The sequence below is a fragment of the Berghia stephanieae genome, chromosome 1, assembly GCF_034508935.2.
Source record: "Berghia stephanieae isolate SIO BIC M18660-M18661 chromosome 1, UCSD_Bste_1.3, whole genome shotgun sequence".
Taxonomy (NCBI): Eukaryota; Metazoa; Mollusca; class Gastropoda; order Nudibranchia; family Aeolidiidae; genus Berghia; species Berghia stephanieae.
Genome location: NC_088360.1, coordinates 17,929,183 through 17,944,182, shown reverse-complemented (window position 1 = coordinate 17,944,182; position 15,000 = coordinate 17,929,183). Strand labels below are relative to the sequence as shown.

General features: G+C 37.0%; 1 protein-coding gene across 1 annotated transcript in view; it reads right to left on the bottom strand.

Moving 5' to 3' along the window:
- LOC144969359 (calmodulin) overlaps nt 1-15,000 on the bottom strand; it is a 68,785-nt gene that overhangs the window by 7,825 nt on the left and 45,960 nt on the right. The window contains exon 2 of the mRNA XM_078908471.1: nt 7,094-7,124. Within this exon, the coding sequence (XP_078764597.1) occupies nt 7,094-7,124 (31 nt within the window). The remainder of the gene's footprint in view (nt 1-7,093; nt 7,125-15,000) is intronic.

Genomic DNA, 15,000 nt, shown 5'->3' with positions numbered 1-15,000 from the left:
ACACGGAATGAGAACGGAAAATGGCGTTAAGTGATTCTCATAACTCATAAAGTCTATCGTGCGACCATGCGGTCTAGTGGTATGACACTCGCCTTCGGATCGAAGGGCCTGGGTTATAGCCTCGCTCTGAGCGGCGCACAGTTGGATCATTGAAAAAAAGCTCTTTCTCTCATCGTACTCAAGTGTAAAATGAGTATCTAGCCCGTTAACACCGTTATCTCTGTCCGGAAAAAAATGTAATATCGCCCAACAGGCGTCATATCTCGGCCTACATTTTAAGTGTTGCTAATGCCTAGGGACCCCTTAAGCACGTTTAGCGGATATTGCTCTATATAAAAGCTCAAGTTCTTTTTTTTTTTTAACTTGTTTAAAAAGTCTGAAACCCAATTTGCAATTCAGATACGAAAAATGAAATAATAATATACTAAATTGTGAGATTATAATTGTATTGTAATTGGATTGATGAATATTCATTTTTGATAGGCAATTTTCTTCAGTTTAACATTGGATTATCGCCCTTTAACTATTTAACTGCCGTACTCTGGAAAGACATTATTTACAAATTTGGCAAAAAAAAAAACAAAAAACAAAAAAAAAAAAAAAAAAAAAAAAAAAACAAAAAAAAAAACAAAACAAACAAACCGACTAGTCCTTCAAATATCGATCTATTTAATTTACCCTCATCTTGACAAAAACTCTCGAACCTAGGACCTCGTGAGGTTCCATGTTTCAGAGTTTTTATCAAGGGGAGGGTCATTTAAATTGATCGACCTTTGAAGGACGAGTTTTCTGGCCTACTTTGTAAATAAGAGTTGTTTTTTTTCCCCAAGGTACGGCAGTTAACTGGTGAATAACTACAATATTACAATTGTCCAACAAGTTCATCTAGGGTCAAAGAAAGATTATTATTGTTGCATTTATATTATCATCGTTATAGTGATATTACTCGTAATAACAATAATATTAATGATCATTTTCATCATTATATAAAATGATGAAAGATAAACGAAACAAAAAGTTCAGGTGATATTTATAAAGGGATGCATTTCTCGTATTGGTCTAACAATAGAGTCCGCTTAAATTGAAGTTAAATAGACTCGGTTTTTAAATTTTCCCAGTTAAGAGACATATTGTCTTATGCATTATGACTCAACATCGGAAAAAATCAAGGGAGATTACTACTCATTGATGAGCACTACATGATTTATTATCTATCATTGCTGAGAAGATTTCCTTTTATTGTGAAACTGTGTGGTCACGTGGTATAACACTCTACAGTGGTCAGATCAAAGCTGAGTTTTATATGAAAACAATCTTGACTCATAATATTCTCTCACCATGTTCAAGTGTAACTTGAGTACCTATCGGATAACAACGTTGCCTCTGACAAAATAATATATAGAAAGTAACAGCGCCTCATAGGCATCATGACTCGACCAATATGTTCAATATTATTGTTGGCTTGGGGTCCTGTTTGTTTTAAGCGCCTTACGCACATGATGCAGTTATTGCGTTATACTAAAATGAAATCTTTGGTCCACAAAATAAAATATTTGAGGTGGAAGAATGCTACAAATTACCGACTAATTGCAATATGACATTACATGCGTCATGTCTCGTCTTCATCTTTAACTCACTCAACCCTAACACCGACTATATCCGTAGTTTACCCGGGTTACTCTTACCCCATGCCTATTTATTACATTTTTTTCTGAGACAAATTATAGGCGTAGTATCAAAGAAAACGTTTTTAGTTTTTACATGTGAATGGTGGTTAAATAAAACTATCAATCTCGTATATGCTCATTTTAATACATTTTTTCCAATCTTAAAAAGTAGCAAAAATCTCTAGGATTGCGTGAGTTAAGTGTTGATGTTGGTTGTAAAGCGCTTCGAGCATGTCTAGTGGATATTGGGCTAGAACACAAATGCTCAAGTTATTCTCAAGATCTTCAACCCATTGCCGCCCAAATCGCCCGTAATCGCCCGCTAAAAAAAAACATCTCAATCAGTCCAAATCGCCCGATATCGCCCGCCAGGTACCCAGCATCTTTGAACCCGTAAACTAAAAACGTGTGTAGAACCACTTCTTTTTATTTAGAAAACGAAAGTAGAGAAGGAGTGAAAGTGAAACTAGAAATTTTCACGATCGTTTTTATCTCAATTCGTTTGTCTGCTGTGATTTTTTGAAGTTTGTCGACCAAATCGGTTGTGGTAACGTCCTTTTGTTTTTTGTTTTTTTGCTGGAATTGCGTTTGAATTCCTCAATTCTCGGGCGTGATCAACGTTTTTTAATGGATAGTGATGATGAAAGTGTTCATTCAGACACTGAATCAGACATTGAGGTTGAGTTGGGTGCGTATTTTGATGACATTAACAATGGATTTCATGTGTTTTAATATTATTACATATTTTTCAACTTTAACATTTTTTTTCAAATCAAAATATGAATCAATAGTCCAAAACAATACATCAAATTAAAGGCCATTCATTCTTCTTTCCAAAACAGCTTTTATTTTGTTTCTAGCATGCCTCACATATTTGCAATTAATTTTTTAATGAAGTGTACTATGACATTTGGAAGAGTTATCTCCCCTCGCATGGTCTGTGAGAGACATTTTTTCAGATTATGCCCAGGCAGCAATGGGTTAAAGGCTTTCATAAATTAAAGCGCAAAAATCTGAAAAGAATATCTCGTGTATATGAAGTGAAAATGCAAATCACAAGTTGATTTTGGCACTGAAAAACACTTAGACAGGAGGCATCTTTATTTGGATAAGCCGTAATATGGAAATATGAGCCTTCAGATCGTCGAGAGAGTGGGTGTTTGTTAACAATAACAAAGAGAAAAATATCTGGAATTGTTTCCGCGTTTATTTTATGTATGAGGTCTTGTCGTACGATACTCGCTTTCGGACCAGAAGGTTAAGAGTTCAAGTCCCGCCTTGCATAGTTGAGCTCTTGTTGAAAAGACCTTTAACTCACATTCTTTTACCGTATCAATTGTAAAAATATAGATAGAACGAAGATGACGTCACTCATGTCTTTGTTATTGTTTTTTGCCATCCGCGTTTATGAGTAATGCTCACTGAACTGTATTAACCTTACTATAAACGTTCATGGATACACACAGTTTTGTGTGTTGGTCCGTTATACTTCCGGATGGCAATGTTATGAGCTTCTTAGCCAAGCGCATACTATCTATACCGGGTTGTTAACAGCGCTGTCTCTGCCGGAAAAAAAATAAGTTGTAGGTACTATCGCGTCATGTATCGTCCTACATGTTAAGTGTTGGGCGCCGTAGTGCGTTATATGGATATTGCACATCTAAATGCTCAAGTTTATCAATATTTCCTTTTAACCATTTTCGGTTTGACAAGTTTCCACTGTACTAGGATCTCATTCATCTATCAGGACCCCCGTGTGTGTGTGTGTGTGTGTGTGTGTGTGTGTGTGTTTGTGTGTGTGTGTTTGTGTATATGTGTTTGTATTACAATTGTATCTCTGCATGGCAAAGGGAGCTACCCTAATATAGTTACAGACGCAGCCTTATCATCATCATCATCATCATCGTCTCTGTAATTACATCATATTGTGTTTGATGCTCAAAAGCACGACATAAAATGCCTTTAGGGGGAAAAAATACATTAATTTAATAGAAAATGATGGATACAAAACTGCCTCCGGTTATCATGTCATGTTAATTACATAGAGACCAGATCGATAAACGGGGTTTTATTTCAGCTTTGGGAAAATATCAAATATAAACGAAATCGACAGAGTACTGACTATGATAAAAATTCAGCATTGAATGCACAGACCTTTTGCATATCGATATAATAGAACGCTTATCCCGGATTCTCCGTTTTCAATGCTCTTTACAATGCTTCCATTATTTTCCAAGCAAGCCATATAATATATCATAGTTGTCCCGATAGCGCTTTGTTGGTAGAGTATTCGCTTCACACACAAAAAGACTGAGATCGATTCCGGGTTGTTGTTTGGGGGGGGGGGGGGGAATGATCGAAAAAGCAATGACTTATTGGTTGTAAAATAGTCCTTCAGATCCATTGGGCCCATAGAGCTGGAGTTTATCACGGTTCTGTAGCGTTAATCAAACAATAGCAATTGCTTGCTACCATTTGGATAGGACGCTAGTCTATTACAAAGTACGACGAAAGTTTGCCTTTCAACTTCAACTTTAACTTTTTACAGCTTATGGTGGTTTTATGGAGGTCAAAATTTACCCTTTTTTCAAAATAAATAAAATCGAGATCACAAAAAAATTGAATAGAGTTGACTTATTGCTACCATAACAATTGCTTTCATTGTCGAATAATCATCATTCTTGAGCTTTGCCAATGCGCAACGCGCTTTAAAATGCTTCAATTATTTCCCAAGCAGGACACATGGAGCCATATTTCCATTTCATACAGTACATGTCGCCTGCTAGGCGTCCTTTTGTACTAACAAGTTTACAACACCCGACTCATTGCCTATGACAAACATTGTATGGGTTTGCATGATTTGATAACAACTAATTTCATTGTTGAAATATTATCATTCTTGAGCGTAAAAAAAATTGAGCTTTTAAATAGAGCAAAAATCACCAATGTGTTCAAAGCGAATGATACGCCTGGGTCTCAAGTCAACAGCAACACTTAAATGTGGGAAGACGCAGGACGCATGCGGGGTGCTTTCACAATTTTTAATTCGGTAGAAACAACACTGTTACCGACCTGGTATGGTACTCTTTTCGAACCTTAGTATGGTGAGAGAATGTGAGTAAAAAGTTTTCTCCATGGGCTGGACTTTGCACTGCCTAGAACCGGACTCGAAAGAAGGCGATCCCCGGTTCGAAGGCGAGTGTCTTACCACATGGACAACAGAGCCGCACATTCCAAGGTAATTGGCTAAAGAGTGCGGCTATAAGGTCTAGTGGTATGACACTCGCTTTCGGATCGGAAGGTCCTGAGTTCGAGCCTCGCGCTCGGCGCATAGTTGAGTCCTTGGAACAGGCTGTTTACTCACATTCTCTTACCGTACTCAGGTGTAAAATGAGTACCTGGCTGTTAACAGCGTTGTCTTTGTGCGAAAAAATTGTAATATCGCCTAACAGGCGTCATGTCCCGTCCTACATGTTAAATGTTGCTGTTGACCAGGGACCCCTTGTAAAGCACTTTGAGCACATTTAGTGGATATTGCGCTATATAAAGCTCAATTTTTAAAATTATTTTTAAAGAGGAAATACACGACATGCATGCATATTGTGTTAATTTGTTTTAACAGTGCTACTGTACAATGGGATAAAATCAAAACATTTTCATTTTGGCAAGAAAATCTAGCTTCAAATGACAATCGATCAGTTGAAGAAATCCCACAATATTAAAATTTCCATTTTAGTTAGAAAATTTCACTTTAAATATCAATTGATGAACTAAAAAACTACACAAATTTATAATTTCGGCACGAAAAAGTCTATCTACTTCAAATAAGTTTGGGGTAAAAAAGTCGGCACAAATGATATCCACGTCTAAAGACAAACAGTAGGCAATGAAACGTGGTGATTTTGTCAGGTGCCTGTAGATACTTCTCTCGCATTATTCTACAGTGTTCTGAAATATATATTTTTTTAAAAATTGAGCTTTATATAGCGCAATATCCACTAAATGTGCCCAAAGCGTTTTACAAGGGGTCCCTGGTCAACAGCAGCATTTAACATGTAGGAAGGGACATGACGCCTGTTGGGCGATATTACAATTTTTCGGACAAAGACAACGCTGTTAACGGCCAGGTACTCATTTTACACCAGAGTACGGTGACAGAATGTGAGTAAAGAGCCTTTTCCAAGGATTCAACTATGCGCTGAGCGTGAGGCTCGAATCCAGGACCTTCCGATCCGAAAGCGAGTTTCATACCACTAGACGACCACATAGCCGCACAAATAAAACATCTAAACAATTTTGGCCAGAATACCCGTCCTTCAAACATCGATCGATTAAAACGACCCGCATATGTCAACAAATCTCAAACATGGGACTTCCTTGTCATTTTGAAAATAATGAAACATTGTGAAGCGTATTGAGTAAGACAAACCATTGAAAATGCGCTATATAAATGTTCATATCTATTTTTTTTTAGAAAACGGTAGGGGCTGCCTGAAGCCGGTGATCATAAAATACTAACGAAAGAGTGAAAATGGAGATGCTTCGTAAGGGAACAAAACGGACAATGTCAATGTCTATTTTGTTCCCATACAAAGCCTCTCCATTTTCAGTCAATGTCTGTTTTGTTCCCATACAAAGCCTCTCCATGTTCAGTCAATGTCTGTTTTGTTCCCATACAAAGCCTCTCCATGTTCAGCCATTGTCTGTTTTGTTCCCATACAAAGCCTCTCCATGTTCAGCCATTGTCTGTTTTGTTCCCATACAAAGCCTCTCCATGTTCAGCCATTGTCTGTTTTGTTCCCATACAAAGCCTCTCCATGTTCAGCATTGTCTGTTTTGTCCATACAAAGCTCTCCATGTTCACATGTCTGTTTTGTTCCATACAAAGCTCCATGTTCAGCCACTTGTCTTTTTGTTCCCATACAAAGCCTCTCCATGTTCAGCCATTGTCTGTTTTGTTCCCATACAAAGCCTCTCCATTTTCAGTCAATGTCTGTTTTGTTCCCATACAAAGCCTCTCCATTTTCAGCCATTGTCTGTTTTGTTCCCATACAAAGCCTCTCCATTTTCAGTCTTTCGTTAGTATCTATTTTTTTTTTTAATGTGTTTGCTTCAGGTTCACCCCGTTATGAGACGATATTTCATATTAATTGGTGAAAACGACACGGAATCAAGTGATAAATAATTATGATGTAATTCATGTGTCATTGACAACGATATAAACCATACGGTTTAATCTATGTATATTATAATATGCATTAATTCAGCAACATTTGTTTCATATTAATTGTTGAAAACGACAGGGAATCGCGTGATAAATAATTATGCTGTACCTATATATCACTCATGTGTCATTGACAACGATGTATAAATCACACGGTTTAATCTATGCATATTATATGCATTAATTCAGCAACATTACTCACCAGCAATCTGTTCTTCTGTGAGTTGATCGGCCTGGAATACAAAAAGAAGAAAAAAAAAGACACTTATATAACAAGGCTATACATATTCATGAAATATATTCACACGTTGCCTATATATATTATCATCCGATATGATCAAATGCAATACAAGGTGGTTGAATAATGCGATGATGAACACACAGTGTGATTTATCAGCCATTTATTTTTATTTCTTGTTTACATGGATCTGGTCTATAACCCGCTAACCTTCGAATATGTGACCCCTCGTCTCAAAACGGTATGATATCGGAATGATTAAGATTCTGAAAATGGAGTTTATGGCCGGAAATATCAGCCTTGCAATGAGTTTATATGTTGTTTTATTGAAGAGAATGAATGTCGTATCTCAGAATGTTAAATAAATAGCAATAGTTCAAATTTTAGACCAGTTTAGTTTTAGACCAGTTTAGTTTTAATTCTGCTTTTTTAGTATCTGGTTCATCCCGACATAATACCGTTTTAAGACGATGGGTCACATATTATATGCCAAGCAGACGGATCAGCCAGCACTATCTACCATGTTGAAACTAACGTTGAAGTCATCAATAGTTTTGATCACGCTTTCGACTTCTTCTATGCGGTCAAGGAACATTAATTACCACTATAGATAGTTCAAAGATGACGTCACTCAGGTCTTTGTTATTGTTTTTTTGCCATCCGCGTTTATGAGTAATGCTCACTGAACTGTATTAACCCGACTATAAACGTTCATTGATACACACGGTTTTGTGTGTTGGTCCGTTATACTTCCGGATGGCAATGTTATGAGCTTCTTAGCCAAGCGCATACTATCTATAGGTAGAATGAAGATGACGTCACTCAAGCCTTTGTTAATGTATTTTGCCATCCGCGTTTGTGAGTGATTCTCACTAAATTGTATCAACCAGACTATAAACGTACAAGCTTACACATTGTTTTGTGTGTTGGTCCGTTATACTTTCGGATGGCAATGTTATGAGCTTCTTAGCCAAGCGCATACTATCTATAAACTCTTATTTTGTGACGATGACCTGCGGTTGAAACAAAGGTTAATTGATTTTTTTCTTCTTAAAAATTGGAACTATTCTTTAATTTTCTAAATATTCTTCCTTCATTAATACACGAACGAATACAAAATATATATAATATAAACAATTAACTAAATAAATAAATGAATAAATGAACAAAAAAAAATAATAAATAAATATATAACCATATAAATAAATAAATAAATAAATAAATAAATATATAAAATATAAATAAATACGTTTACAAAATGAAGAAACAGAAGTATAGACGTCTATATATTGTGTTTAAATAAAGCTTTTGTAATTCATTCTTCCTATACATACACATAAGGACAGACAGACAGACGACACCACGAGCGTTAGGCAACCGAAAGGTTATTGTATCTCACCTACACTACATTTAGTAAACATAATATTATGATATAAATCAAAGGACAACAGCTTGTTGGATAGCAAGGCAATATTATTATTTATCACATTGTCGCCTCGCCTTCAGTATCATAATTACTCATATCACAGTTGTTTACAATTTCATATTTACACTTGTGTTCTACAACTCGACTCGCTCCATTTCCATCTATTATTATCATGTTTGCTTTGACAGATTGATGTCATATTATATTATGATTTTTTTTTATTTTACAGACTTGGCAATGAGCCTTTAGCGACGTGCACATAATTGCAGGACAGGTCATCGAACGCAATACTCTTCCAACAGTCGTAACGTCACTTCCTTCCTAAAGACGCATGGTAACTTAGTAACACTGGCTCTAAACTATCGGAACAATGGCGGACGCCGTAAGAAATATTTCTCCGGCGAGCATAAAAGCGTATTCAGACGGGGGGGGGGGGGGGGGGGGGGGGGGGGGGGGAACCATAAATTTGATCATGTTTTGACTTTTACACATTCTGATCACAAGGCATATGAAAGTTCTAGCCAGCATGAAGAATAAAAAGTAATGATTTTCTTTGTTTAGAACCAAGATGGCCGCCGTTGCCGGGCTGCGTGACATCAGTCTATTGAATCCAATTACTATAGACTTGATTTAACAATGGTGTAGGTCTATAGGCCAATGTTTTGCATGGGTTGGAGAGTATTGTCATACCATCATTAAGTCCGTGCGGCTATGTGGTCTAGTGGTATTTATTTACGATGAGAGACAGCGCTGTTAACGGCTAGGTACTCATTTTACACCCGAGCAAGGTGAAAGAATGTGAGTAAAGAGCCTTTTCCAAGGACTCAACTATGCGCCGAGCAAGGCTCGAACCCAGTAGGACCTTCCGATCCTGAAACGAGTATCATACCACAAGACCACATAGCCGCACGTAAGGACAAATTAATAATAATCAGGGCCACATAATTTAATATTTTCGTTTCAAACAATGAACGCCAAGCAAGGCAAATGTCGACCTTTCAAATCTTCATTAAGGCAAAGTACACAATGGCTCAGGGGTTTCTTTTGTGAAGTTTCTTTATGGGCTGGGAATTGGATTCAGTAGTCCGATGTCACGCACCCGGCAACGGCGGCCATCTTGGTTCTAAACAAAGAAAATCCTGACTTTTTATTCTTCATGCTGGCTAGAACTTTTCATATGCCTTGTGATCAGAATGTATAAAAGTCAAAACATGATCAAATTTATGGTTTATTTTTCCTCTGGATACGCTTTTATGCTCGCCGGGGAAATATTTCATACGGCGTCCGCCATTGTTCCGATAGTTTAGAGCCAGTGTTACTAAGTTACCATGCGTCATAAGGAAGGAAGTGACGTTACGACTATTGAAGACTATTGGAATGCCATTCTGTCCTCATGACTTGAAGGAAACACCATTGTTTAACCAGTCGACTGAGATGCACATTCCTCCCACCAAATCCAAGCATCAGTAACACACTTTATAGTCACCTGGAACAACTACAAAAGACGTCCAACTTCTACGTCATGGCACAGGACCGAAGGGCTAGAGCTCAGGTGGTCGCTTGTTCGGATAAGTAAGTAAGTAACCAGTTGACTGCCGTACTCCGGAAAGACTCGTATCTAAAAATTTGGCCAGAAAATTGGTCCCTCAAATATCGGTCGATTTAAATGATTCTGATCTTGGAAAAAAAATCAATCAAACCTGGGACATTGCCAAGTGTCTTTCCAGAATAAGGCAGTTAACAGGTTAAGAATCTGTAGGCGTTTGTATTTTGAACATTGTGAAATGGTGGGTAGAGGCCGGGGCATGAAAACGGACCTATTGCACTTGTGGGCTATGTGGTCTAGTGGTATGACACTCGCTTTTGGATCGGAAGGTCCTGGGTTCGAGCCTCGCGCTCGGCGCATAGTTGAGTCTCTTTACTCACATTCTCTCACCGTACTCAGGTGTGAAATGAGTACCTGACCGTTAACAGCGTTGTCTTTGTCCGAAAAATTGTAATATCGCCTAACAGGCGTTATGTCCTGTCCTACATGTTAAATGTTGCTCTTGACCAGGGACCCCTTGTAAAACGCTTTGAGCACGTTAAGTGGATATTGCGCTATATAAAAGCTGAATTTTTTTTCACTACAAGAACCCCCCCCCCCCCCTACCCCGCCTACAGCCCTCAACTCCACCACCTTTTCTCGTCCCTAGTCGTGTCTTTCCCGGATTTCTTGTCATCCATCCTAACCTTGGAATGTTAAATATTTTCAAAGAGGCTTTTAACTCTTCTACCTTTTCTAATAATTGAGTTATCTGTGACCCATCGTGTCAAACCGGTATTGTGTTTCGGGATGATGAAAGTGCCCAAAATTGAATTTTATAACCACAATTATCAGACTTGGGTCGAGTTCATACGTTTTATTAAGGAAAATAATTATAGAATTCAAGATTTCCTAATTGTTTATCAGTTTGACTTAAATTTGATTGTTAAGCATCTGCTCCATCCCATCACAACACGGTTTAGAGAAGCTGGGTTACATGTCAACTTTGGCCACGAGCAACTAGACTCCATATCCTTAGCAAGCAAACATTAAACCTTGAATGAAAGCACACATCTCAAACGTGTGGTAACTCCTGTGAAATACCAACTTGATAGAGAGAGAGAGAGAGAGAGAGAGAGAGAGAGAGAGAGAGAGAGAGAGAGAGAGAGAGAGAGAGAGAGAGAAGCAGGAGAGAGGGAGAGAGGAGAGAGAAGAGGAGAGGAGAGAGAGAGGAGAGGACGAGCGGGGAGAGAGAAAGATAAAGATACCGAGAGAGAGATCGAGAGAGAGAAAGAGAGAGAGAGAGAGAAAGAAAGAGAGACTGAGAGAGACCGAGAGAGACAGAGAGATCGAGAGAGAGAGAGAAAGAGAGAGAGAGAGAGAAAGAAAGAAAGAGAGACTGAGAGAGACCGAGAGAGACAGAGAGATCGAGAGAGAGAGAGAGAGACTGAGAGAGAGAGAGAGAGAGAGAAAATCTTTTATAATGATCCAAACACAGACCTCTCAAAAGGTTAACTTTGTATAGAAATCCAAAAACAATAAACTGTTCAACGCATATCTAATGTCTTTGCTCAAGCCTTCAACCCTTGGGATATTTCTGTTTCTGATGACGTTGGCTTTAACTCACTCAATCCTAGATACTTTTGCTACTTTTCAAAATTGGAAAAAAATGTATCAAAAATGAGCATAATGTGCATAGTTAGTTTTATTCAACTATCAATAACATGTAAAAAACTAAAAACATTAGCTTTGATGGTACGCCTATAATTTGTCTCAGAAAAAATGTAATAAATAGGCATGGGGTAAAAGTAACCACGGGTAAACTACGGATATAGTCGGTGCTAGGGTTGAGTGAGTTAATGGTTGCGTCTCGTTGAAATATCGATCACTGTCACGTGAGATGTAAAGACATCCTGTGTTATTTCATCTCTTGTGATCTTTAATTTATAATGACTGTTAGGCTGTCAATGAACTTTTTAAAAAATGTTCAAAGGTTTATTTTTGGGCAATTAATTGCCAATATTATAACTCAAACTTAAACATAGAATTCCAATTAACCACCGAAAACAGGTTGAATCCAATAATAAACCAAAACAAACAAATAATAATAAATAATAAAAAATAATAATATAATAATAAATAAATATAATAATAAATAATAATAAATAATAATAAATAATAATAATAATAATAATAATAATAATAATAATAATAATAATAATAATAATAATAATAATAATAATAATATATGAGCTGTTATAAAGTGTAATATCCGGCCGACCTTTTCTTTTTTTTCAGGTCTCATGTCCCCAAATTGTCATGGACCCATTCATTCACTTTTGTGATGGAAACATTCTCAAACCAGCGCCCCACAGTGTCCAGCCATTACAACATGTACCCGCTGTGGGCAAGAACCTGAGACGGCAGAGCATCTAGTCGAACGGTGTGTTATGACGATGCTACCCGGCGGGTTTGCGACGGTGCACGAATGCGGACCGGACTTTGCTGATTGGGTCGATCGTCATAACATAGTAGTGTGAGAACCATTTCAACAACAACGTTAAGTCAAGCCTAAAAATTCGTTCGATCATCAGATCTGCTAATATGTGCACCTAGGTAAATATCTGATGTGTTCAAAGAGCTTAACAAGATGTCCCAAGCCAACTGCAATATTAAGCATTTAAGACGAGACATGACGCTTGTAGACACCATTCCATCTTTTGTTTCTTTTAATTTTCAACAGAAACAACGCGATTGCTGACAGATGCTAATTTTACACTAAGGACTCAATTTTGCACCGCTAACAACGGGAGTTGAACCAGAGTCCTACATCCAAAGCGGAGTTTCGTACACGATTACAAAGACAAATATCTGAAAAAGTATACATGGGACTGTACCACATAAAGCAGAAAGAAATATACAAGGAAATAAAATCCCCCCAAAAAAATTAGTCTGCATCGAGCGGGGATTGAACCTTAAACCTTCTGATCACCTCAAAACTACAAGGGGCTATCGTATTCTAAATGACTCAAATAAAATGAAAACGCGTTTAACTTAACCTGTAAAGTTTAGACTCCTTACAAAGATTACAGACCAATCCTGTATTTAAAATTCGTAATTCATACAAGCTGTGTACTTAATGCAACATCAAATATCAAGAGCCTATTTACTCAAACGACGAAGGAAGAGTCTATCATTTTTTAAAAAAGTGGCTATCTGTGTTACGAATGGCATTATCTTAAATTATTACTCTGAAATCAGAATGACAAAGTGAGTAGGCGTCAATGAGGAAAACCAATTAACACATAATTGAATATAACAGCTAGGTCAAAAAAAAAACAAACAAACAAACAGAATACAAACATGGAACGTGTCGGTCTCAAAACCGTTCTTCAGAAATAACGACCCCCACCCCCCCCCCCCCCCCCCAAAAAAAAAAAAAAAAAAAAAAAAAAAACAAAAAACAAACAAAAAAAAAAAAAACCAAAGAAAAAAACCCAAAAAAAAACAAAACAAACAAACAAAAAAAACAATCAAAAAAAAAACAAACAAACAAAAAAACAAAAACAAAAACAAAACAAAACAAAAAAAATAAAATAAACAAAACAAACAAAAACCAAAACCAAACAATAAAAACATTAATATATCACTTAAAATCCAGACAATTAGCAGAGAAATATTGGGGACGTCTTGTTCACAAGTAAAAGGATCTTGAAATGTAAACAGATGATGAAAACCGTTTTTCCCTTATATTATTTTTGTGTATCAATTTACATTGAAAATATGGATTCTTTCAATATTGTGTTTTAAAATACGTAAAGAAAAAAAAGCGCCTTTTAGGCGATATTACACTTGTTTCCGTTAGAGAGGTACACATTTTACACCTGAGTGCGGTGAGAGAAAGTGAGTAAAGAGCCTTTTCCAAGGATCAACTATGCGCCGAGCGAGGCTCGAACCCAAGACCTTCTGATCCGAAAGCGAGAGCCATATCACTTGACCACATAGCTATCATTTATATCTTAATCGTGTTAACGTCAGTGGTGATAATAAATATAAATGACATGCCAGGTTGTTTTGCAATGCAATGCAAAAACAAAACTATTATTTCTGATTTGGCATTAAAAATGCTAAACTGGCAACACCATTTACAATCCCAAAGAGACATAACACACGCATTATAAAGCACTTTTCGATTCCGCGAACTGGCTTTGTTGACATTTACTCTCAAATTCCCCGACTAAAATTCCAAGCACGTTTTCTTTGAAGAGTTAGAGGACTTCCAGCGAACACACGCGACAAGATTTACGTTCAAACATTTCGTGACGCAGAATCGATGGTCGAGTCGAGTCCTTAGTCATTTATTGCTAGTCAATCAAATAATAGCGTGTTTAAATCCCGTTAAAACATTGCCCTTTATTATTACTTTAAAAGCCAAAGATTTGTAAGCTTCTTTTTTCTTACAGGAGTATGTGTTGGTGTCCAATGGCTCGGTTGATCAGTGAGGTCAGTCGGTCAAGTTTCTTTTTTTTAATATTATTATTTCATGATCCACTTGTCCACACCGACCGAAATCGTAGAGTATATGGATCTGCTAGATTTGACATGAGCTCTAGCATCCTATCCTAACTGCGGCATGAAATTATTGCTGTTAATTGAACGACACAGACAAAAAATAAAAACAAAACAAAAATAAAGCAAAACAAAACAAAACAAAGTTTAGTTTGTTTTAGTTTCAATGAAACTTTAATTGGCCTAAATATAGAATCGACAGTCGATCATGGACATCATTGTAGTCTGATCAGTCGACAGTCACTATCACGTGATTTGATTCATCATGGCAAAGTAAGTTCAAATATTAAAAAGGAACGAAATATTATCTATACCGGATGAGTTGCAAAATTCCTCCGTGGAAATCTTTTG